The sequence below is a fragment of the Pipra filicauda genome, unplaced genomic scaffold (genome assembly GCF_003945595.2).
Source record: "Pipra filicauda isolate LSUMZ 115617 unplaced genomic scaffold, ASM394559v2 scaffold167_size3244652_pilon, whole genome shotgun sequence".
Classification (NCBI taxonomy): domain Eukaryota; kingdom Metazoa; phylum Chordata; class Aves; order Passeriformes; family Pipridae; genus Pipra; species Pipra filicauda.
In genome coordinates, this window is record NW_024104184.1 from 1,260,806 (window position 1) to 1,286,831 (window position 26,026).

Genomic DNA, 26,026 nt, shown 5'->3' on the forward strand with positions numbered 1-26,026 from the left:
ACCAGATCTTCTCACAGAGAACTCGACAGCAAAAGGATGAGGCAACAGCTGCCTGCCTGGCCTTGGTTTTGTCTGTACAGTTAATCACAGCTGCAGTTAAGCACCAAATTTATATCTGCCTCTGACCGTTCCTAAGCAACTACACCGACTACTTAGGGATGAGTTTGTCAAATCAGTCCCTGAAAAGCTTAAAAAGATCTTGGGGAGGGCAGGAGGGAAAGTCCTTGCCTAGCTCCATGCAGGACTGACTCCACCAGCACATGTCCCTTCCCACCATGGTGATTTTACGGCATCTTCTTGTCAATGTTGTGTGATTCTGGCTTGCAGGCAACAGGGCCAAGGATGGTCTGGTCTGTTAAAAAACACCACCTCTCACGGGAGAGCAGGGCAGGAGCACAGCACAACCCAAACCATCCAGCTGGGAGTGGAGAAGACTTTTTGGCCAGAAAGACAGCAGTCACAAATGGCATGCTATGAACACACCTGATGCAGGTTGAAACTTTCTTCCCCTGTGCTGTTGCCAACAACAACAAAGAGCAAAGGATAAAAATATATAATTTTGACCATCTTTTCTGACCCAGAAAATGGTATTTTTCATCTGCTATCCCCCTTTCAGAAAATATACATCACATCAACATCTGGGTTTCTGTTTCCCTTGGGACACCCATTCCTTTCATTTTTCCATACTATTCTCACATTTACACAATGTAACGAAATGTAACCAAAAAAGTCCCTGCAATAAACTACTATTTTCTCTGGGACACCCCTGCACATGCTGGTTAAGCCAATGACATGTGCTACAAGGGTGAGCAGCACTGCTCCAACAACCAAACCTGCTGTGGAAAGCAAGCAAACAGCACAGCAACACTCCAGTGCAGCACCTCACATCTGGAAGTGGATCCCACATTTTCTTCCATTACCAACCAGCCATCACACAAGCTTTGTTCTAGGTAACACAAATACACCACACAAGGATTTATGACACACCAAGCTGCTTGGCTCTTTTATGTGAGAATAGAAAATAACATTTAAAGTTCTGGTACAAAAAGTTAACTGAGATCAGCCTCTCCCACCTGTACAGTCTGTTCCAGGCAGGTAAGAAACAAGTGTTAGGACAAAGCCCAAAGTAGAACCAGTCTGAGTAGAAGTAGGGAAGAAACCTCAGAAGGAAATGCTAAGGAGAAATGGGAAACAAAGAGTTTCTCAAGTTGCTGGAGTTTTAATCAGTGTTAAAAAAAAAGCATAAAAGAGAAACCCCCAAACCTGGCTGTCAGCCCCAAGGACCCAGCTTCCTGAAACTTCTTTCTCAACAGTCAAATTCAACAAAGGTCTTTCCTTACTTCCCACATTTTATTTACTATATTATTTCTGTTTAGGAAGCCCTTTGCTTTGCATAGCAAATGAACTGTGTTATTTACACTATGCTCATCACCAAGATCCAAGTGTCCTGTAAAGTACATTAACAGAAGTCAGCAAAATCTGACACCACAGAGATTTTTATTTTTCTGCAATTAGTCCTCTCAATTATAATATTCATTCCATGGTGAGTAAGGCCAGGACCAGCATCATCTCCTAATATATTATTAAATCAGTTTTGCCGAGAAGGAATCATATTATTGAGTTTTTACACTGGTGGAGTAACTGTTCAACCACAGTTGTGCACCAGCAGTTCAGCAGTAACACGATGTTCCATTTCTCAAAGCACCATCTGCATTAATAACATTCATTCTCAGTAGCATATTTACAATATGATATTGCTCTCTTAATTTACAAAAACCTTCATGAACAATACGGATTAATTTTGCAGATCCCTTCTCATCACTTGTCTGCAGCAATAGGATTCAGACTCCCTGAAGTCACCCACTTCAACTCCATACTCCCTGGCCTAGCAGACCTCCCAACTGCCCTGAACTGGTAGCTTCTTGCTCTTCCCCTCTTCCCCCACTCCATTTCCAGGATGTAGATGCTCCCATGGCTCACATACCAACAGCAGGGGTACAACAAAGGTTCCATCCAAGCAATTTCCTTACCCAGAAAGAAGCGTACAAAGATTTCCTGATCTTTTACTAGGGAGTCTTTGCCTTTTAACAAAACTACAGTCAAATGCCTTATTTAAAAGCCTTATTTAAATGCCTTATTCCAAGTTATAAAAACTGTGCACACTGGAGGGCATTCTAAGAGTCTTTAAGCACTTCCACACCGATGCCAGAAGTGACACTCTCACTGCTGGCACAGTGGATGTGTGGAAACAGAGGGACTCCTCTGCTCTGCAGTGTGTTTCTTCCACTAAGGAATGGTGGGACTGCAGAAAGGAAGCAGCTATGACCAACATCATGGCTTGGGGTCCACCTTACTCCAAGTTCTCTCTCATCCCCCTCTTCTTCAGGATTTTCTAGGATTGCTCCCCACCTGTATGAGGCATCTTAGCCCTCAGCCTCAGCATTACAAAAGAACAAGAAAACCCAATCTCCCGTTTGCATACCTAAGAGAAACCCCAGCTCTACTGCTGTCCCTCTGTGCCTTCCACACATCCCACTTGTTCTCTTCTCTCCTTGAGGCCTGCAGCCTTCCCAGGCATCACTAAGATGCTTCAGTGGTCAACGGCGGCCACCACGAAGACGTTCAGCTTGACCATGAATATTGTGTTGGCAGTAACACTCCTTTACTCTCCAGATGGTCCACCTCACTGGTCTCACAACTTTCTATGACTCCACGTGCACTCAGAAAGACAAAAAATTACACAAATTGTTTTGCTGTTGTCGTTGGGTTTTTTTGTAAAGGCTTTGTTTTTTTTGCTGCCCATCAGCGCTGTCTCAGCATATTGCACAATGTTCATTATAAAAAAAAGTCTTCTGTATCAGGCAGGAAGAAAGAAAATTTTCTCAGGAGGCTAATGTGTACTATTGTCTGTAATTAGAGGTAAGTGGTTGCTTGTGTGGCCATCAGAAAGTGGGACCTAGTGAAACAAAAACAAGGTGTTATTAATGGCTTGTCCACAAACAGAATCTCCACTCCCTCCCCCAGAAACACATACTTGGGCATTTCTTGGATGTCTTTTACCTGGTCTCTCATACAGCAATTATACAAATCTGCTTACCTTCCCTCCTCTCTCTCCACTCACATAACCTTGCCAGATGGCAAACATCAACTAAATATGAGAGAAATGCAGAGATCTCAAAGGCTATCTACAGGCTGAAATAGGAAAAATAAAAGTAAATTGAAATCAAGTAGTTGCTAGAGGAGCAATCCTATTAATGACCAATGAAGGGAAAGGTGAAGATAGCTCAGCTTTTTCAAAGTGCTTGGCAGTAGCCTGCAGACTAATAAGGAGCATCACTGAACACCTGCAGCACACAGTGTGCCTTCTTCAGTCTGCAGGCCAAGCAGAAGAAAATGTGAAACCAAAACCAGGACAAGGAGACTGACTAGGCCTGGGAAAACATGTAATTTTTAGAGCAATATGAATAAAAAGAATAAAAATATAATACTAAGGACAATGGAGGGAATGTAGGAGAAAAACCTCCACGACACGCAGCTGCATTGACTCAGCTTGTTTCCTTGCTTCCTTATGTTTTAGGTTTTCTGACTGTTTTTAAAAGCTGTTGAATCTCTGCTCATATGCATGTCAAGGGGATAGTTTATTGCCAACATCTTAAAACTTCCTGAGACCAAGTCCAAAGCTGACCTCATCATCCATCCTCAGCTGTACCCCTTAATACTTAGAGGAAGTTTTCCTTACCGATGTGGATTTGTAAGAGCCCAGCCTGAAACGGCAAAAAATAATTTCTGCTACAAATCTTCCAAAGCCATGTAAAATTCCTGCAATGTCAAACAAGATTTAAATTGTCATCAGTAGTAAAAATGTATTATCTATGGAAGCATTACAACAAAACTCTACACAGAATACAGTGCAGTAAACCTGTACATAAAGCACTGAGAAATTAACATACAAAAAGGAAACATCAAGGCAGGGGAGAATTCTAACATTCTGAAATGCATTGAGAAAAGTAAAGCTATCCAAGTAAATGTCACCCTCTGCCAGCTTTCATGGGTGAAAATACGTTCTGTGGGACAGAAATATCTACTTTGAAAGGCAGCTCTTAGTTCAAGGTCTCTTTACTAAAGCTCTCTTCAAATGAGAGCCAAGAAAAGAAATGACTTGAGATCAAGATACCCTATTATGTCTTGACTAGTAAGTGGATTGTGCCTTTTCAACTTATTTTCTTTGAAGGAGAAAATCCTGCAGTACATTGACAACAAAAATCCTCCCAATTACTTCAGATGGAAATTTTATCTCAACTTTTGTCACTGATTTAACAGTGGATCCCAGCTAAAGGAACTACACAGAATATCAGAAGTCAGGATGTATCTGTATGTATGTGTGTGTGTGTATATATATATATATAAACACGGATATATCCTTGCTCTTCTAGAAGAAAATAAACTATGCTATAGTTATCAGAAAGGAAACAACAGGCTCTTAGAACAGCAGAAATGCCATACTGGGACACTGAAACTGAGTAGCTTCCATGGCACATTTAGGTGCACACAAAATAAGCACTTCATCTTAAACCTACTGGAGGTTCAGGACTCCCCTGTAATTTATCCATCACAATCACCATGAAAAAAAACCAATTCTGACAGAACTTAAGAGGGAAGGCTCTGATAATCACCTGTAGTTGAAAAAATTCCCCCAATAATGCCACAGAGCCTCACTAAGAACTGCCAAAAAGGCATATGTTCTTCTGTCACTGTCACCATGAGTGAACTGATATCATATTTCATGAATATTCCTGACACCCCATGGCTGCCAGCTGCATGGTTAATTACTCTTTCCTGAAACAAAAGAGAGAAACACAAATTAGTCACTTGTTATTAGTCACAAGAAAACCCGTCTTACTAGATGTGGTAACAAAGAGCTGTTTAATCAGAGTTAGCAATCAACAGAAGACCAGGGAACATCAAGGTAACTTTGACCAGTACCTTCTAAATGTCAAACAACATTAAGTAAAAGTTTACTTTCCGGGTCACTGGTCTTCTGTGCTGCATATCAGTGTTCACTATCACACTCTGGTACTTTCTCCCAAGACTTGCTCACATGGTCCTTTAAACAAGGATGTTTATAACTGGATTGTTTTCAGTACCTGTGATAATAAGTGCCACAGTCTTGGTCTGGCCTGTGAACTCAGGGGACTGCACTGGTATAACAAGGTGCTGCAACTCTTCCTTTATCCACTGCTATGAATGACATCAGGGTGAGACCTTCAGGAGACATTTCAGTTGTTGTACAGCCCTGACTACGGCAGTTTCCCCGGAGGGTGTATATAAATCATAGAATACCAGGTTGGAAGGGACCCTGAGGATCTTCCTTGGCAAAAGCCTCTTTTCGAAATTTTTGTCTGTTATGCCATTTCAGACAAGTCACACAGCAAAAAATGCATCTCAATAAATAGAAACCCCAAACTCACTAGGACTACCGGGCATCTCAGTCCTAATCCAAGAACTTCTACAGTTTCTTCTCATTTGGTCGAATTCTTATACCAAAAGACCCCAAACATGACAGTGTGACTGCTATAAATACCTACTTTTTAAAGGAGAAAACACCTCAACACAGCCTTAAGCTTCTTTCAAAAGTTTGCTGTCCTTTTGTTGTTAGGGAAAGGTGTTGAAAAATACACTGCCAAGTATGTCAGACTGAAAATGTATCAGGGGAGCAGAAAAGAACATAACTGACTGAAGACAAACTCAGCCACGTCCAACTTAATAAGAACAGAGAAGACAAGACAAGTAGGACTGAACAGAAAAGCAATATATCACAGCTCCATTTCATTTGTAGGTTTAACACTGTGCTCAGAAACCGTGCAGAATACAGCACAAAATAAAAAGCAGAACACCACTTTGTTGAGATAGCAGAAAAAGCTGGTTTGTGTCAGTGTTAGTTGACTGAAGAAGTTGCCTGATCTGTACTTTTCAAAGTAAAAAGGAATCAAAATAATGTATCAGTAATGATACCAGGCCACAAAAACTTCGCAATGGTTAAATAACAAAATGTAGAACGCTTTCCATATTTCAAAAGCATGACAACAGTCAGCATTGAAAGACAGATGATGAGGCACACTAAGAAGGAAGACTGAAGGTAGTTAAACAGATCCTTGCCACTGGCAAGTGACACAAAAGCCTTTGTACTGTTTGTTTTCCTCTGTTGTTTCCCTAAGCGTTACTGGTCTTTTGAGGTCAAATGGTAAAAAAAGAAAATGAAGTTAAATAGAACACACAAAATTCCATCCTCAAAAGATACAGAATTCTTTTTCTGCAAACCATTTTGGTCTGCTTCCAGCTTCTACTGCTGCAGATTCAACTTTTGATTGCTAAAACCTGCTGAAAATAACTAACCCTGCATCAGATAGCTTAGTGAAGCCTTGCTAGAATTAAATCTTTTCGATATAGATAAACACAGTATCTCAAACACCAACAACAGTGGAGATGATTCTGCCCACACCTTTCAAACTCTGTTTCCCCATCTGCTCACCACTGGTAATTAAACTTCACTGCATTCAACTTCTAGCCATGCCTGCCTGACCACCTTTTCCCTCATCTGCACGAGTCTCTACTCTCATAAAATAAGTGCACTAAGTTGTTCAGTCAATAGCTGTTCTTAAAAGCCTTCTCCAGCTTATCTGCTAGGAATATTTGGTGTCCTAAGATTAACACAAATAAGCTTTATAGGGCTACCTACTGAGCAAGAGCAAACAAGTACATAATGCCAGTTTATCTCTGCTATTCCAAGCTTTTCCATTAAGCAACCTGTGGCTGTTGCAACTTTCATAAAAATAGATCCCCACAAAAAAATAAAGAGCTAACTTAGACTGGAGAGGTAATTGATAGTACCATCTTTACAGCAGGAGGAGAGAAAAACTGAATACAAGATTAAAAAAAAGGAAAAGTGTCTAAGACAAACTTACAGATGTCAGTCAACAAGAGCTTAAGGAATGCCTTGGTTGTTGCAGAGATTGTGCAGAGAAAACACAAAGCAGATTGCTAGACCAGCAGGAGGTGGGGTACACTGCACTATGAAATTCCTCTTCATTCCTCTCTGTAGTCCAGCTTTCATGAGTTTCAGAGTGAACCTTTCCCTTCAGTGGTCTGCACGTCCCAAGCTGAACACCAAGACATCACCTCTATCCTACTTCTCCTACCCATGTATTTTTCAGAAGCATAACATGGAATTGTGAGGAAATAAAAACTTTTTCTCCCTTGGAGAACACCACAAGCTGTAATTCAGTGAACTGCCACTCTAATCCCTGAATTTCCTTTCAACCTAAGGCTTCTTTCTCACCTCTTGCTTTATCTGTCATTTTTAATTAAATTTTTTACAGAGATTTTTTTCTTTGGCTTTTGAATACAAGATCAAAATCAAGTTCAGTCTCTGAAAATAAGACATGTAAGCAGTACACCCAAGGCTTTTTTCCTATTTACAGCCATCTTTAAAATTAGTACTATGCTGCACTAACTATTTTCAGTATGGATTCAGAATTAAATGAAGTGGAAGCTCTCTAGTCTTGAGAGTAATTAAAATTGATGGTTCAACAAAGGGTAAACAAGACAGCTGAGACATATACTGTTAGATTAGTTTTTCATACAAACTACCTTTGTTTCCATTTCTTACACTCCACAACCAAATTCATGATATTTACGTGAGCTGCATTTTTTGTTTGCCTCCCACGTGGATAAAAAGCTAATGGTAGATTAAATATTTGCAAGGCTACACACTAGGTTACAGACCTAACACTTGGAGGATTTCACCACCACCACTGTTAGCATCCAGTGAAGTGGAAATTACCGGATTATCATTAATTTTAATATCAGACTCCAGATCTACAGATGCAAAACGCTAAGGCAAGAAGTTTGCACATGTCACCAAGCACATATATATTTCACCATCAGTACCATATGACTTACAGATAAATCCAGTGTACTAGAATGTTCTAGAAAGAGTCTCTTCACTCTAGAGGAATTTTCACAACCATGGTACAACCAAATCTCTGTTTTCACATTTGAATTTCTGTTATGAACAACCACTTCTAGATTTTTCTCTCCTTTTTTTTTTTAATTACTTCTACTTACCCTTTCTGTCACTGAGAATTGATGAGTTTCTGCTGAAATTTTATATGTATGGAGTTTGGTTGGCACAACTGTGATAAAATACTGGAACATCTGGTTGTCTAGAAGAAAAAACATCTCACTGTTGAATCAAATACAGAGTCAAAGACCATCTGAGACATTCACAAATAAATCAAAGAAATAATATTAAAACAGTTAATCAGCTAAGCCATTTACACTAGGGACATTCTTCCATGAGTCCCAGCACTGCCAAGACTACTTCAGCACCATCTGCACGAACAAAGTTAGTTTCAATGGAAAAGGCATATGTCCCACTTGTACTCAGAGAAATTTAGATTTTACCCATGTAATGAAAAGACTCATTAAGGTCAGGCCACTCAAAGCTTCAAATGAAACACATAGGTAGTGTTTTCTAGGGCACTAGAGCAAGTTTCACACTGTCATATTTTTCATGATATATACACATCTCACAGTGGTCTCAGTAGATTGAATTGTATATAAAATGCTGGAAGCCCTTCTAAACTGGTTATGGTTTTTCTCTTGATTAGACTTTTGGAGAATTCTTCTTGTGCAATCAGCATTATCGTGCATTTATGATTGCTCTGTGCAATTCCCTAGAGAACAAACACCAACAGACTGCAGCAACTTGTTTTAACTACACTAAACCATTCTGGTTGTACCAGCCAAGGGACTGGCTCTGAGACAACAGCAGCTGTAGAAGGTTCTGGAGATCACTCTCACAGGTAACATCAGCGACAGGATGAGGCAGGTTATTACTCTCCTTTATTCATACAGGAGGAAACAAAGTGATACACAAATCCATCCTGTAGTAGCCTCACAAAACACACTGTGGGAGACACAACCCAAATACAGGAATAGAATCCAAGACTCCTGGTGCTATCTTTTTAAATCAAATCAGACTTATTTTTCCCCATTATGACAACAATCAGATCTATGATTCTCCACTGTAACATATCCCTGCAAAACGCTTTGCAGTGTGTTCAGACATACTGTAACTTCAACATAGCACAAACCTGGAAAAAACTGCAAATCAGCTTCAGGGAAACAGCAGAGTACAGTGATGCAGATATTGAAAAGAAATGTCCCTTTAAATGCCATGTAGATAAATTAACAGGGCATTGCTCACTACCAAATTTAGCCTGACATGCTGCTTATAAATCACAACATTCATGAAAAAATTATAATATTTTAAATGTAACTATTGGGAAACTATAGAAAACAATATGCTTTTTTAAACACACAACACTTACGATCGGATGCAATTTTTTCTGTTCCATCCAAAGGATTAATAATTCCTGGAATAAGCTCTCCAAATGACAAATGATCTATTCTATGGGAGAAGTTATAGGCTGAAAGATAATACAGAGGAATGAAACATTTTTAAACTGTGAGATTCTGTACTTAGAGAAAAATATTCACCCATTTCTCATACTGACATATTCAAACTAATGCATTTACCAAACAAGTTACTGGATATGTGACTGTGACTACACCAATATATCTACACACGCTTCAAAGAAAACTCAAATCCAAAATATTTAACAAAAAAGATAAATTTCTCTAGAAAAGAGCTCTAAACTAAATTACTACTCTATTTTAAACAATGCCAGAGCTGAACAGTTATAATTTGATGACAGAGAATTTCTAGTTGGCCAAATACTTAAATTATTCTATAATTCAGGTTCTTGTATGCAATGGCATATAAAAAGACTAAAATTTCATAAATCAAATTTACAGAGAAGTATAAGGCAGTTTCCAAGATACTACACTGCCTGATTTTACAAAGGTATTTAAGATCTATAATACAGCTGTGTTAACATAAATTCATAGGCAGACATTTAGAGGTTTAAGCAACCTTTACTGGTTTAACCAAGTTAATTTTTCACAGTGAGTCACCTTTGTCTCAAATTAAGTAAGGCAGCAACACACCTTTAGCATCTAGACTCATAATCCAAAAATTAGGTTTCTAAGGACAAAGCTCAGAAATTTTTAACCTTATAAAAAGATTTTCCAGGAAAAAGGTACTTCGGACTGAAATACAGGAATTTTACATGGCATTTGTGTTACAACAGAGTACACCTGAGATACCTGTGTTATCATTACTGTAGAAGCAATCTAAAGATAGTCCTAATAGTGTTACATGTATAAAAGAAAGTCGCTGCTGAGTCAGATCACTGAAGAGAATATTCTTCACTGTTTTTTACAATGCAATTGCACAGCTAGAACATCTTTACAACAGCAACTTCACATGAATTCGGAGACAGCAGTCTGACTGAAATGATACACGTTCGTATGGAGATGACAGAAGGAACTTACACTCATGGCTTACAAGGGCTGCCAAGTGTGCATGGCCTCGAGGGTGTGGTATTGCCCTAAAGAAAGCAAGAAATGTTTTACGAATCCACACAGGACTATGTAGAAAAATTACCCTTCCTCCTCAATTTCAATAAATATTTTATCTCTATATAAAATATGTATTTATGCACATATGTATAACATAACATATATATGCTTAAATATATGTAATATATATCTCTGTTTTAGAAATTGACATCTATAAAAATTGAGTATATCTATATAGAAACCAAATGCGACAGTTTTATTACTGCCAAGTACAGACAGCCTGAACAGTAAGTTACAGAAACCCTGGACTCACAAAAACCCCCTTACAAAAAATTACTGTCTTTCATTTTTAGAAATATCAAAACCACATCAGTTGTGCTATTAGAAGAATCACCAAGTTCTACTCCACAAAAAACTGCAGAACTGTTCAAGTGACTAACAAAAATTTGACCATATTTGTTCCATGACTAAGCAAGTTAACTGCACTCTGCATTTGCCCTCTGACAAAGCAAGTTTCAAGAGTTTCCATCCTGTAAGACATGGAATTCATAAAAACTACATTACACGCAACAATGCACCACACTGCGCTGTTTCAGGAAATTATGAAGAAATTTAATTGTGCAAGAAAAGGTATTACATGGAAAAAAATATCAAGCATGAGTACAGAAAGGCTAATAAAAACCAGTCACTAATTCTGAAATATAAAAGCACAAACAAATAAATACATACATGCACTATACAGAATGTAGAAGTCAAAGGGGTTTTTATTTTCAGGAATTGAACAGAACATACTTGCCCACAGTTATGTGAAAGTTCCCTGCCACTTTATTGACATAGAGATGACCATGAATTCTGCAGGCATCTGGAGACTGCAATGAATTATCTTCCCTGTTTAAGTAAAAACAACATTGAGAGTACTCGAGAATATTCACTGTCTAGCAGAAATAACAGCAGTACAGTTAGATTTCCTTTTCCTAGCAAAAGATACAGCATTATCATCTACCTCTCCTTACGGTATTCTTCTGGAATTACAGGAGAGATGTGGAAGGGAGGAAAACTAGTAAAGGTCAGTTTGACGAAACCAATAAGCTTTCATCCCTACTTGTATTCACAGATCTGGCCTACAATGCTGGCTTACAATACCTGAACAAGTGAGCAGAAAACATAAGACCATAAGTATATCTTGTTGCCCTGGGGCTTTTTATTTTCTCACTTCAACCAAAAATGGCTCATTGGGAAAGTTTTAATGCTACAATGAACAGAACCAAATACATTCTGGTCACATTAACAACACTGCAGCAAGAAAAGCTTTTAACAGTTATTTTTTAGGAAACCTTCCTCTCCCCACTCTTGTTATGGAGTCCACAACTCAGAACATATTTACAAATCTGCTCCTTAGAGGGAGATGAAAAAAGAACTTTTTTTTTTAATACATCTCCAGCATAAGCACCACTTCAAATACTGCACTAACAAGTAACATAGAAGCAAAGAAGGATTTAATTAATCTGAAGACATCAAGCAAATGGGAAAAAAAAAGATTTTTTGAGCTGTCTTTACGCTCACCTTCAGAAGAAAGAATGTATTTGGTTCTCATACAGGCAGATTACAACGTGAGAAGTGTGTAAGGCAGTTTTGGTGTTTGTTTTGTCTTACTCAGTTTTTTGTTTCAGTGGGGCTTGGGGTTTTTTTTTGTGCTGATTGTTTGTTTGTTTGTTTTTAAGGGGAGAGAATTTCAGCTTTCATTTGGAAAGCATTTTCCCTTGGGGAAAAAAATCATATAGCATTTAGATTCAGGCAGACCAAGCATTCCATGCATTAGTCTCTCAGCATTTGTGGATAGCTGGAATAAAGTGAAAATAGTAAGGCTTCTCTACACAACCTCAACTGTGCTACCTTAGACACAGAATTTACTAACAAAACACATTTGGACTCAAAGGTTGATTCTTTTAAAACTATGAAGCTTTAAGTCACAGCAATGTTTTTAAAAGTTGCTGAACAGAAAGACACTTTAAAAAAAAGACTGTCATTTAGCATTGCTCTGGCATTACTAGTTCCCATTAAGAAGGAAGCATCAGACAAAATGGAATAAAAGAAGTGTGTGCATATATTTCTTTGTGTGTCTGTATCAGGCATACAGATGTACGTATAAGTATACACACAAAACCTGGAAACTTTCTCCAAACTGGAAACCCCAGACTGGAAACAACAGCTCTCAAGCTGTATCAAGCAAGTATCAAGCCTACTATTTTAAAATGCATCCAAAAGCAGTGACATCTTCTTTTCCTACAACCTTGTCTTCTGGGGGCAAGGGGGGATCATAACCACAATAAAATGTGAAGTCTAATTAATAGGGGGGGGAAGGTGGAATAATGACCCAAAATCCCAGTTTTTCTTACCGTGGTGGCAGTGCTGTAGAAGCACTTTTAAATGCACTTTTGAATATCACATCTTGAAGAGAATGTTCTTCCTGCAGTCTACTCTGAATTAATTGCAGCATCCTAAAGATCAGAGACAAGAGTGAAAGCATGCAACAATAAAACAAAATCTGGCTTCACAATCAATTATTAGCTTCAGCTGCAGGTTGCAAATCAAGAAGTTAGCAAAGTTGATGTAAGTATTAAAGCATTACTTTATTAGAAGTACTAATGCATAACTTTTGCATTACTTTATTAGAAGTATTGAAGCATAACTTTCAGAATGATGTTTTATACAGAACTTAAAGCAGTGTGTTACCAAAATACCAAAACTAGCCAGACTCCCAAATAAGTTTCAGTTCTATTACAAAACTATCAGTGTATAGGACATACACAACACCAAGCTATCACAGTTTAAATGATGAACAGTGAGTCAATTCAGTTATATGAATGACTCAAATATTTTGTTTTTGCAAGAACATGCCAATTCATTACTACAGCTCAGCTTGGACATTTAGGTATCTGTTTTATACATTTGATACCATAATTATAACTTGTGCTACCAAACACTCATTTGGAAATATAAGCTGAGTGAGTCCATACATCTTGGCTTGCAAATGCATGACCCAATTCCACAGATGAGTACAAAGTCAATTTTTTTCATACAGAAGTATCAAATAATGAGAAAAGCAAAGTAAGTAGTATCTTTTCACAGGTTTGCACTCTTAAATTACAAACAAGAGTGGTTACACCCAAGACATAGTTGTGTCATGTGACTCTGGTGTACCTCAGGATCACTTCCAGTACAAATAATACAAGCCATAAGCATGCATCTCAGTGGTTTACCTTTGCAATTCTTTTTGTTGTGGGGTGAGATCAAATACTACCTGAAACAAAAATAACACCTCTAATAAAACACAGAGAAAACTTCCTTCCAGGAAACCCAGAAGAAAACTGGGGTGTGGGAAGGGGTGGGGAGTTCTAATCAACTTCACACTTAGTACTTCTAAGCGAAGTTTATGAAAGGACTTTGCACTTTAAGTTTAGTGTTTAAGTATAAAAAATTCTGTCCCTTTCAAGAGTTATTCACTTGCTTGCATTTATAACTACAGCGTCTTTTCCTAAAGCTTTCCTAACTTGAGTCAGCAGTCACCTTCTCACCTTTGACTAACAGGGACTAGAAGCAGTGAGCAGCAATTTAATTCTAAGTGATATAACTGATTTGCATGGCTTTGATGCAAACAGCAGTAAAACAAGCAGAAGAGCAATCCTTGAAAGACAAGGGTCCAGGTGCAGATTGTTTATTTCTAGGGTCATCCCACATAAAGCACTAAAGACAAGCTACCAGACCTGCTATACTTCATCATAAAGCACTAAAGACAAGCTACCAGACCTGCTATACTTCATCAGCACAGGAGTATCAACAGTAACCTCTGTGCACAAACTTCAAATCTAGGTATTGGTTAACACTAATGTACTCCAGGCAGCAAATTCAATTGCAATTAATGCTCGAACATACCCAGAAGCTATGGCCAAGAGATCAACTGCAACCTCTTTCTAAGAGGTTGGAGAAAAACACCACACGCAAGCAAACCAGCCCAGTAGTGCTTCACACCAGGAGCAATTTAATTTTCAAACAAAAAAAAGGTAAGAATCAACTTACTGGCTCATAGATTAGCCCATCTGCAGAGGCAACCATTGTTTCTGCTAAATCCAGAACATCAGCCCCCACATCTATTTGCAACAGAAAGAAATATTAAGTCACACAGATGATCAGAGACCAACAAAAAAACCCCCTTCCAAGTCGAAAGAAAGCTTCACAGTACAGTGGTAAACTTCAGTATGTCATTGTTTCTTCAGCCTATCTAACCTTCAATTTGAACTGATGCACAGTGACCAAAAACTCTTCAGATCTGCAGTATTTTCTCACTGAAGTAACACCTACAGTGATGTTGTACAAACCACACATACAAGCTTTCTAGGATCTGCTATGCATAAATATTTTCTCCTGTTTTACAAGTAGTGAATAGAAAGCAAGACTAGTCAAAAAAGAGGAAAAAGTTTTGTTTATTTCTAAAAAAAAAATAAAAATAAACCGATGTACCATACAATTACTGCAAGGTTTAAGCTAGCCAAAAAAAGTGAGTCACGAAAATTTGCTTGCATTCCTGGTAGAAGTAGTATTCTCTGTCTTTCTCAGTCCAGGACAAGCAAGACCACTGCATAGAAATAATGGTTCATTTGCTAAATGATGTCAAAATAATAGTAAGCATTGCCTTTAAGTAGGAAGGCATCCCTCATATGTTCATGAGGAGGATGAAATTACTTGATGGTTTCAGTATTGTTAAATACTAGACCAGGTTAATATATCCCAAGTTCATAAATAAATAAAAGTCGTTATAAATTCCTGCTGCTGAGTTGTGTCTCACAATGAGCTTTTAGAATATTCCAGCAAGAGAGAGTGGAACAGCAGATCCTTTTCTTGCTGACAGACAAAGCAAGATTCTGTGAGATGCGAATGAGATGGCACAGATACTTTTCCTCACATCTCTTACCAATTTTTTCAGTGAGTCATAAGCCATCAAGATCACTACATGCCATCAAGATCAGAAAAAAAACACACTGGTAGAATATTCTGAACAATCTCCAACTATATTGCAAGCAAATGCATACTCTGAAGAGGCCTTAAAATGTTTCAAAACTTTTACTGATGGAATACTTACACTGACACCTCATGGCAACTGTAATATCAATATTGATTCTTAATTTACTGGAAAAAAAAAGGCAAAAAGCTATTAAGTCACATTGAGTACAAGCATCAAGAGACATACTGCTAAAAATATCAGAGTACTTGCAGAAACATAATCAAATAACAAAATTTACACCAACAAATATAAATTTAATCTGTTCAACATTGAAGTGAAGCTAGATGGACTTCTGGAGCACATTAAACCACTCATAACTTAAGAGATAACCTCCATCTCACCAAAAGTCTGATGTGTGACATTCCCATATATTCTGGGCATTTCCTATTGGTTTTCATGTTAGTTTAACAAAAGCAATTTAAATTATAATGAATAAACCCTGTCGTTACAGTCACATGGCTCTATTACCTCCGGAGCTGCTTCTGGAACTTAGCTGACCACAAGCAAATCACGTAAGCAAGGGATTCCACACTGGCTCAACTTGGGATCAGAAAGGGTCAGCAGAGAGGAGAAAAGCAGTAACAGTGATACCAGTCTCCATTGGTTTTAACTGTCAAGAACCACAGGCTGAGTGATTAGCCCACAATCAAACCAGGAAATCTGTAGTAGGCCGTCTCCCAAATCCCATAATAGTCTCTTAACTGACAGACTACCCTTCCCATGTGATAGCTTCACTGGGGATATAACCTACTTTAGCAAAGGCCTAACTGAAACTCCCATCTGTCTGAATGGATTTACTTGAGCTTTTGATGCAGCTCCTTTAAATTTTTCATATCTTTTTCACTACGGGACCCTTCGTTATTTCTGATGTACAAGACATCCAATTAATATATCTATCTTTAGCTTGTTACCACAGCAACTAGTAAAACAGCTTTTAAAGTTATTTCAGTCCCAGACATGTGACATTTAAAGGTGCTCAGGGCACGAAATCTGCATTTATTTCACAGGGACTCATGGGTGCCTGACCACCTCTGGAAGAAAGGCAAACACAGCCCAGACAAGCACATGAAACCATCAGTAAATGTATCTTCATGGGGGCTGTAACTGGAGACAAGATCAACAGCAACTTCTAGATAAGACAGTCAAAGTTCTGAGTGCTTCAGGTTCACCTCCAGCACACAAAATATAATGGCAACATACAAACTATATGAACTAGAGTAAGAATCATGCCAATGTGGTGAGTTTACCTAGCTGATATGGAGTTAAGTATTACAATGTTCTCTGAATTGCTAGCAAATAATTCCTCAGGCAACTCCTTCAGCAACAGGCCTACACTACTTTGATTTCCTCATTGGAGAAATCTCAATTTATCTTCCTCATAGATTTCAGAAAAGAAAAAACCCAAATCAATCAACAGAAGAAAAATCAAGTCCCTTTAGTATTTTATTTTTAATTTCAATCATAAATTTCTTGCAAGTTACATGAACCTTTTAAATCTATTCTTCCCTGAAACATAGACAACTTAAGTTTTAAAAGGAATTATAACAAATAAAGTTACCTAGTAAAATCCTTGTCTACTTCATATTCGTATTTCATCCATGTGTCCCGGTACACCATGAATTCCATCACAGTCAGGAAAGCTATTGTTGTAAATGCTATCAGAGAAACTGGTCAGAGGGAAAAAAAGGCAGAATTTTAGATTGTGAGAAATATTATTCAGAAACAAGCAGAACAAAATTCTGACATCCCAGGAATTGAGCATGACCAGTACAATGCTGGCATCCTTGATTTACAAATCCACAAGCTGCTCTTAGAAGGTTGTTTTCATATTTACTGTATTTGTTTTTACACAGGAGTGGAAAAGAACAAGTCATACCTTTGCATCAAGAAAGTACTTTTTAAGTACAGTCAAATTCTAGAATGATGAGGAGGTTGTGAAACTCCTAATATGGAACATTTAGGAACAGGCTATATCCTCCTCCACATATAAAAAGCCCACAAACCACTGTCAGGAATGGTCTAGGCAAACTCAATCCTAAACTCAAGCATGCAAGAAGAAGGTAGAGCACCTTGAAATTCCTTCAAGTCTCCCCTTGTCCACAACTTCAGTTTTTATAATAGTTTTTTTCATATCAAGTTTGAGAGTCAAGAAGCTAGCAGATAAGAGAAATAATATGCATTATATTACTTATGAATAGATGCACAGTCAGGATTCCCACCCCAATATTTTGAACTATTCTCTCTCTGGTGATCAGCAACACGTAGCTATCCAATTGCACCAAATGCTAAATAAGTGAAGAACTGACTTGAAATTGTTTTTAGGATGAAAACTAATTGGTTTATTTTAGTGCTGTATGTGCCTCACTTATTTCCAAAGCATCCTATTCATCACACTTGCGAAGTTGTACAAAGCAAAGGGAAGATCTTCCTTCCTGCTGCACATAGTCAGAAACACAGTAACAGATACCCAGAAGCACCTGCTATGCCCCTTTTATTAAATCATGGCTTTCGTTAAGTTGAAAAAACTTCAGTTATAGAGCATAGTAGTGATTTGTAGAGCTTATTGACACTGATTACATTTCTCATTTGCATTCTGTGGAGCATTTCTATGGAGTCTGCAAAGGGCAACTTGAGAAAAAACAAGTCCATTGTTGATAGGCTTCAACTCACTACACACTGGTCCACAGGCCAGAGGTGGGAGCATGGGAATAAAGGCACTGTCCTTCAGGATCAGGAAAGAAATCATTGACTGTTGCATTGATTAGCAACATTTCCAGTTTTAGCTTTCAGCTGACACATGTAACAATCACATATATGAAAACCTTCACGTCAATGTGAACTGTGAAAGCAGATGAACTAATCATTTAATTATTCTGGCTATCAATATCCTTTTGGAGCCCAGTAGGACAGACTCACCCCAGCCAGGCAATAGGAAAGCTGGAATCATACTGACTACCCAGAGCCACACAGGAACAATTAGAGCCATTGCTGCTTTCTGGGTAATTCTGTGTGAAGGTATCTGTGGATCTGAACAGGCAAATAAAGTCTTGCAGAATTTCCAAAGACAGATCCTCTTGCCTCAAGGGTCTCCCAGCTCAAGAGCTGGAGTCTCAGCCTCTTTGAGAGACTGGTACTTCTTCTGTAATGGGTTTGAAGGCACTGAAATTCTGAGAAGAGTCCTGGTATGTTTTGGATCCCTATCACACCAGAAAGTAAGCCTGGCATTTCAATCCTGAATGAAACAGGAATACTATTTCAGATTTCATAATGGCACAGAATAAGATAATCCTATACTGTCATTTATAAAGTTACTGGGATAAAACCAAAGAATGCTAAAGTAATTTCTGGTGTTGAGAAATCCTTAAGGCACCATTCACCAAAGTGAAGTTCTCATGAAGGTGCTATACTACAAAAAAAAGGACTTTTTTAAGCATTTATTGTTTTTCTGCAAATTACAACATAGAAACAACAGAGACACTAACAAAGAGTTATTTAATCACTTCTTCAGGATTATTTTATATGCAATAATCCTTTAATCATTAACAGTGCAATTCAGGAAATGTAGCAAAGTAATATAGATCCTTGTGTTATTTACTTCCACACTACAAGTGGTGTAACAACTTCAAAAGCTTTGAACTTTTTACTCAACTGAGTTTCAGACATAATCACACAAGAGAAAGATTTGTGTCCTCTATTTCAGACTAAGTGCTAGCAGTTTCCTGTCTAACTGCAAATAACTCCAATAGTCCATATTTCCAGATAAGGCTACCTCTAACTCAGCTCAACTTAAAAGCACAATTTTATGAGCAGATACATAAAGAAAACGTAGTCTTTACAGCTACAGCTTTTTCAGAGAAGCTCGAGTGACTAATAAGGTCAGTACAAGCACATGTCCTGAAATAAAGTGTTTAGTTCTTCAAAGGGCTTTCTTTATTCTTAAAATCAACTACACCTTTAAGAAAAAAGCTTTAGAAAGCTGCTCTTCATCCTGATGTTCAACTTATCTGCCTCTGGAGAATGTTTTTCCTCTTTTACAAAAGCACAGTGTTGAATCCCACCATCATTTCAGTTCACACTCAGTCTCACCCAGAAACCTGACACCAAGAAAAGGGCTTAGTGAGACAACAAATGAGAACATTTTATGACAGCCTTGGCACAGTGCACTTCCAGTTGTAATGGGGTAGAAGTTTTTACAGTGAACCTTCACATTGGATTGACTCTCACCAGCTTTATACAAAAATCTCCCTTCAGATGAGTGATGGATGCATCTGTCTGAATAAGATATTATGTACTTACTTGAAGGGGATGAGCTCAGACAGTCCAACAAAGAAATCAAAACCCAATTTTGGCTAGTTTCAAGTGAACACAGATACCTGTCTTCCTCCTATTGAAGCTGCTGTCAATGCCAGCATCTCAACAAGGCCTACCTGTGCCTCCACTCGCTGAAGTCTCCACATAGCTTTCAGGAACCTTTGGAAAGGCATCCAATTCTTTCATCAAATTCAAGGTCTTCTTGCGATTCAGTCGCCTCATCTTCAGCACACTCCTCCACCTCCTCCTTCATATATTCCCTCTGATTTGAGAATAAATTGTTTTGATTAAAAGACACAAGCAATACTGCTCAAACTGACTGGCTATAATTATAAAGTGATAATAAGGCAATTAAAACCTCATAAATATGTTTTCAAGAAACACATACTAGACAACTGGATGGTCACTCTTGCTTCAAGAAAATTGTTAAAGTTGGCCTGAACACTGCTCCTTACATTCCAGCCACATCCAGCACATTCACCATTTAATTACTATGATTAATTTCGTTCTCCATGAAGTTCTGATTGGTAACGAATATACTGAATTTTAAATTGATTTAAAAAAAAAAAAATCAAAAAAACCTCCACTAACTCAGTCCTGAAGTAAGCTTACTAAACAGACCTGACAATGCGTGGAGCTCACTGATTTAGCAGGAAATATCTAATAGGCTGCATAAACTTGGGAGGATGTCAGCCTGCTCTGGGCCCCTATATTCAGCCAATGCAAGCACAAACTATATCCTAAAGGAAAAAAAAAGAAGTGTATTTGGCATTTTTACAGCTGTAGAATATTATTATTATCATAAAACGAGCAATTTTTTTCTCTATAAAAATACCTCCCAAATCAAGTTATGTATCAAATCCTAACTCCATCTTTCATAATCATTTCTGTCCATGACATGATCTCCACTCTCTTTGGAGTCATGTTAAGCAGCAGGATGCCAAGAGAAGCAGTCTGCCCAGGAAATAGTGTCCTAAACTGTTTCCAAATCATGCAAATATGCTCACAACCTGGTCCTGCCAATACGCTGCATGTTTTAACAAGTTGACACTGTTGTTTTTCTTCTGAGAAACTGCTGCACTTCACCCAGAATTTCTGAAGCTACAAAAACCATCATGCAAAACTGTATTGGAAATGGAAGTTCACACATGAAGAACGATCATCTATGCCTGCAACTTTCTCACTATACGAACTGACTTCAGACAGAGACTCTGCACTTGGTCAGGCTACAGAAATCAGTAAAATGGTACTGTGTGTGTGTTGAAGAAGATTCAAAGAAACACAGTTTCTGGAGTGGGCAGAGAAGATAGGTGCTGGAACAGGCTTTTGGTTATACAGCATAAAAAGATCCCAAAACATCAGGGAAGCAGGGGTCTGTCCTTACTACACCCCATAATTGTGTTTTAAAGAATTATCTCAACTCACTCAGATTACCTTAAGGAAAAGCTGGAAAACTTCGGAGCACAGACATGGCAAAGCAGCTGCTTGAACACAAGTGGAACCATAACATTCCTTAGCACAGAGGAAACAAGGGCCAGGGTTGCCTGCTATCCTACACAGACAGGCACTGAAGCCAATTTAGCACCGTTTCATTTTCCCCATATCTTCTCTGCTATCACATGTGTAAACACGTGTAAACATGTGATAGCCAACCGTAAAGAAGCACAAGCTAAATACAGGAAATTTGGGAGCACTTTACTAGGAAACTTTCTAAATCATCTTTCATCAGTAAGTATATGGATTTTTGTAATCCAGCTAGAAATATCCAATCTGTTCATCGGTTTCTTTAATCCCATACAACATACAGACTCACTTTCCGTTACAAACCCAGACGGACACCTGATCCCTTCCCTCTGCCCATCTCAACACAAACACCGCAGAAACACCAAGTACAAAATTTGGAATGCTGTGAAAGTAAGATATTATGAACCCTAGAACTAACTGCGTTTAAAAAACATTGTTGTTATTATTATTATTATTAGCTAAAAAAAAGGACAAAGCATAGCACAAATGCCACTCGAGACCAGAGCGCCCACTCGAAGCACCCTGAACCCCAACCTGCGCGAGGGGTTCGGACAGTTCTCCCTTACTCGGACACCTCCGTAGTGAAGCCGCTACCGGGCAGTCCGAACACCCGCTCCCACGGGCGCGGAGCGGCCCCACGCATGAACCCCCTCCCGGGGGCTCGGCCCCGGCTGCCCATGCCGAGGGAGGGCCCGGCCGCCAGCCCAGAGCCCACACGCCCGTGCGGGCCACAGGAGCTCGGCGCCGCCGCCAGGCACCAGGAGCCGCGGGATGGGGCGGGACAGGCCGCGCCCCTGCCCTCCCCTACCTCTCGGTTCTGCCGCCGCTGCCCAGCGCCGCGGGCGAGGCCGCACGGGGCGGACGAGGAGCCTTAGGGCGCTGCTCGGCGGGCGCCGCGCTGGGCATGGCACCGCCGGCGGGGCGGGCTCGCTCCGCCGCCGACACCCGCGGCAGCCGCGGGCCGACGGGAGCGCCGGGGCCCCCCGCCCGCCCCTGCGCGCATGCTCCGAGCGCCGCGGGCATGCGCCGCCCCGGCGCGGTGGGACGGGAGAGCTGGCGAGCGGGAAGGGATACGGAGAAAGAGGCGCCTATAGAAGCAGCGGGTGTAGTTCCCAGCCCGTGCGCTTCGCATGGAGCGGCGGCTGCCGCTGGGTCCCCGCGCGGCCGGGCCCCGGCCGGAGAGCGGAGCACTCCGGAGCCGCAAAGAGATCGCATCCCGCGGGAAATACGGCCCCGCTCCGGAGAATTTGGGAAGCTGCGAGGCACTGAGTGATCGTTAAAGCGATGTGCAAGTACCTTCCGAAGCTAACTGAAAAAAGCACGATAACGTGGCCTGCAGGGATAATACTGTTTCGAGCACTATGGATATAGAAGCAGGCAGTGTTTGAAGAGAGGCGATATCTTGGGTTAACTACAAAGGAAAAGGATTTAGGACAGTGGGCTATAATACTGGGTAAGGGAAGATTTTAAGCTCACAAGCCAGTCTTCAGACCTGAAGTGAAAAAAAGTAAGAGGGCTCACGTATGCCCAAATTCCCTGTTCTGCGCTGATGGAGTTAATAAAAAGGCACTGCCTCACTACAAGCCTTACCCCTTAGTAACAACATTAGTCTGTCTCCAGATTTTTCCTTACAATTCCAGCCAGTCTCATTCTCTATGCCAGAGTCCCCTGCAGTCTTTCCAACTGTGCTGCTGCCAAAACAGTCGATTATCATGGGGTTCCATTACGCTAGTGCCACCCTGCCCACAAGTAGCTGATCATAGACATCATCTTACAGTCAAAAAGGGAGCTCTCCAATATCTTCTGGGAAGTACTAACATTTTAGGTGACATCAAAATGATTCAACAAAAGTTGCTCCATGTAAGATTTAATGAAAAGAAAAACAATTATACCGAACATTTTTATTCACAGATCAGAAAGGAGACTGAAAACTCCAGTATTTTTTATAATGAGGCAAGCAAATAGAACCCACCCCCCATAAATAGATAGTGATGAATTCCACAGCATTAATTCAGATTTTCTCTTTTTAATGGTTTAGAGGAAAATGTAGATCCCTAAAAAAAGAGTTTCAAGTAGCATGCCAAAGTATACACAATTTGAATTAAACAATTGTTCGGATATCTACAGCATTTGAGAATAAAAGAAACCTGAAAATCAGAAAGCAACAGGAACAGATTCAAAGAGTATTTTTTGCTTTTTAGGGATAGGCAGGTAGTGGGTTTCAAGGAAGGAAAGATACAGCAACTTGCCAATGTTCTCACTGAATTCTGATCAGTCTGTTTCCATCATTTTAGCATCTATAATAATTGGATCAGACAGCAAGGAAAAAGGTGGTGGGAGGATGATACTACAAGAGATAAATAACCAGGCTAAAAATATGTTTCTCTGTACATTTGTTCCCTCATCTCAGAAAGAGCAGGCAGCTTTAGCTACAGCACATAAAGCTCTTATACTGACATGCCAGTGGCCCAGGCTGTAATTCAGCAGCCAGGGATTTTGCTAGCTAAGCCCTGTTTTCCCTTGACATGCTCTCAGCACTGAGTCCTGGAAGAAGAAGCTGATAGATCTCATTATTAGCTGTGCAGCAGAGATGCTCAACAGATGTTCTCACAGGCTATGAGCTAAAGCAATTCAGTCTGCTCACAGGCAAACATGGGCTTGGCACTAGTGCTCAACACCACATGGAGATGGCTCTTAGAGACAAGTGGCACGGGACAGAACTGCTTGCAGCTTTGCACCATTATAGTCATATTTGTAACTACAGATGACTCCATGGGATTTTATGAGGGAAAACGCAGGAAATAGTTTTCAGAATTTAAGAAAAATAGAGAAAACTTATATAGTGATAACAGTGTACATTACACTAACAGTATATATTTGACTGCACTGTGCTAAAGCGACATAACAGTGATTGTACTTCACCCATCAAGTACCAGACTACTAATTCCTTTCTTTATGCCTCTGTGTGCCTGTTTTCTGCTCTCCTGATCACACTTCAGTGGTGGCAGCCTATAAGCATCTGCCAAATTACCTTCAGGAGCCTGACGAGGAGGAAGAAATCCAGCTGCCAGCAGCAAGCCACGCAGGTGAGCCCATGGGCTTTACGCACTTCGTTTCAGTATGGTATTTAATAAGATCCCAAAGCACCCTGAGACTTGAATGCAGTCATCTATGAAAAAATACAGCTGCCTTCCTAAAAAACCCAGCACTTCTTAACACTGGTGATTTATAAAGTCTCTTGATGTGTGTGAAGAGAGGAAACCACATCTCAAATCCGTACAGCTGAGCAAACCACAAAGCAAGCAGGACAGAAAAAAAAAAAATCTCCCAGGAACGCTGGGCTACAAAGGACGTTGATATCAAAGACAATAACAAAGAGGAGGGCAGTAGACTCAGCAAGAGAAGCAAAAGTAAACACGCACAGATGCCGCCCGCCTGCACTTCAACACACTTCTGCGTTAGTTAAAATGATGGAAACCGTACGCAAGGCACACAAAACTAAAAACCTGGATAAAGCACGTCGAGGCTCAAACCAAGCCCTCATCGTTTGCTACTGCTACTGTCGCCTGCACAGGTGGTTCACGATAGCTGAAAAAGCACTTTGTTAGCGCGAAAGCGCGAGGGAAAGGCCGGGAAGAAGGAGCGGGGATCGGCCGGGAGCGCCTGGAGGGGTGAGGCGAGACAGGAGTTGAGAGAGCAGCCGCTTTACCTCGTGGAGGCATCGAGGTGGCATTTAGGGAGAAGAGGAAATACAGGTGCAGACGAGCAAATATGGAGATGAGAGATGGGAGTGGTTGGAAAGGGGGCGGAGGGGTATAAAATCAGTCCCGCGGCCGCGCGGTGAGAGGACTGGAAGGGCTGGAGGTGGGTGGCCGCAGTGCCTGTGAGGGCGGCCGCCAGGGAGAGCAGCCCGGCACCGTGGAGCGGGATGGGGCGGGAGGGCCCTCGGCCAATGAGGGGGAACCACGCTCCAGGAACCGGGGAGGAGGCGGTGGGAAGGGCGGTGTCTCCTGCCCCGGGGCCGCGCTCGGCCTGCCCACGGTCCCGCCCGCGGAGGGGCCGGGAAGTCCCTGCTGCCCGCGGCCGGAGCCGCTGAGCCTCGCGGCGGAGCCGGGATGGAGGTGCTGTCCCTCCGTGAGGGGAGCGGCGGGTGCAGTGCGGTAACGCAGGCGGCCACTGCCGTGGTGTTTATTGATGGGCTTCCATTTTCCTGGTCCGTCTGTACCGGGTTTCAGTAAAGACAAGCTGTTGATGAAAGGAAGCCGTGGTCTCTCTGTTCTCTCACGTCAGTTTTCCAATTCGGCTTCACTTCTGGTCTTTCGAGAGATCCTTTTTTAAATTATCTGAGTGAAGATTTCTTGTCGTGGGGTCTCAAAAAGCAGAACAATCCAGTTCACTGAAAGGAAGACGATGCTAAAGCAACTGGGGCTATCTCAAGCAATCCTATTTACCACTAATACATCGTGTAAACAGAATGGCTTTATTCTGCATAATCACCACTCTTTTTTAATACATAAATATTTACGATTAAAAATCTCTTTTTAAAAAAATAATTCAATCCTGATTCTTATTTTGAATACTTTGTGACTTAGCTAATGTTTAAGATGCAATTTATGCAGCTGTTTCATGAAGCTCATGGGGAGCTCA

General features: G+C 40.3%; 1 protein-coding gene across 3 annotated transcripts; it reads right to left on the reverse strand.

Moving 5' to 3' along the window:
* Window positions 1-1,331: 1,331 nt before the first annotated feature.
* On the reverse strand, window positions 1,332-22,317 carry ERGIC2 (ERGIC and golgi 2). 3 transcript variants are annotated; one of them, XM_039379424.1, is made up of 14 exons: window positions 22,188-22,317; window positions 19,972-20,117; window positions 17,103-17,211; window positions 15,623-15,669; window positions 14,563-14,633; window positions 13,746-13,786; window positions 12,882-12,983; window positions 11,278-11,373; window positions 10,459-10,514; window positions 9,393-9,491; window positions 8,125-8,222; window positions 4,674-4,836; window positions 3,740-3,764; window positions 1,332-2,956 (listed from the first exon to the last, which is right to left on the reverse strand). In XM_039379424.1, exons 2-14 carry the CDS (start codon window positions 20,075-20,077, stop codon window positions 2,914-2,916), a joined length of 1,056 nt encoding a protein of 351 aa, XP_039235358.1. In that variant the 5' UTR covers window positions 20,078-20,117; window positions 22,188-22,317; the 3' UTR covers window positions 1,332-2,913. The 3 variants fall into 3 exon arrangements, with proteins under 3 accessions (XP_039235358.1, XP_027587800.1, XP_039235359.1); XM_027731999.2 differs by having other exon boundaries at window positions 3,740-3,819; window positions 22,188-22,314; XM_039379425.1 differs by lacking the exon at window positions 3,740-3,764 and having other exon boundaries at window positions 22,188-22,316.
* Window positions 22,318-26,026: the final 3,709 nt, after the last annotated feature.

What these genes read in the sequence shown, in the direction of transcription:
- ERGIC2 (XM_027731999.2), bottom strand. Translation starts at nt 20,077, where the DNA reads ATGAGGCGACTGAATCGCAAGAAGACCTTGAATTTGATGAAAGAATTG. An exon ending in GGGAATTTTTTCAACTACAG is followed by an intron (nt 3,820 to 4,673) that starts GTGATTATCAGA and finishes TTGACATTGCAG; the next exon opens with GAATTTTACATGGCTTTGGA. An exon ending in GCTCTTACAAATCCACATCG is followed by an intron (nt 2,957 to 3,739) that starts GTAAGGAAAACT and finishes TTGTTTCACTAG; the next exon opens with GTCCCACTTTCTGATGGCCA.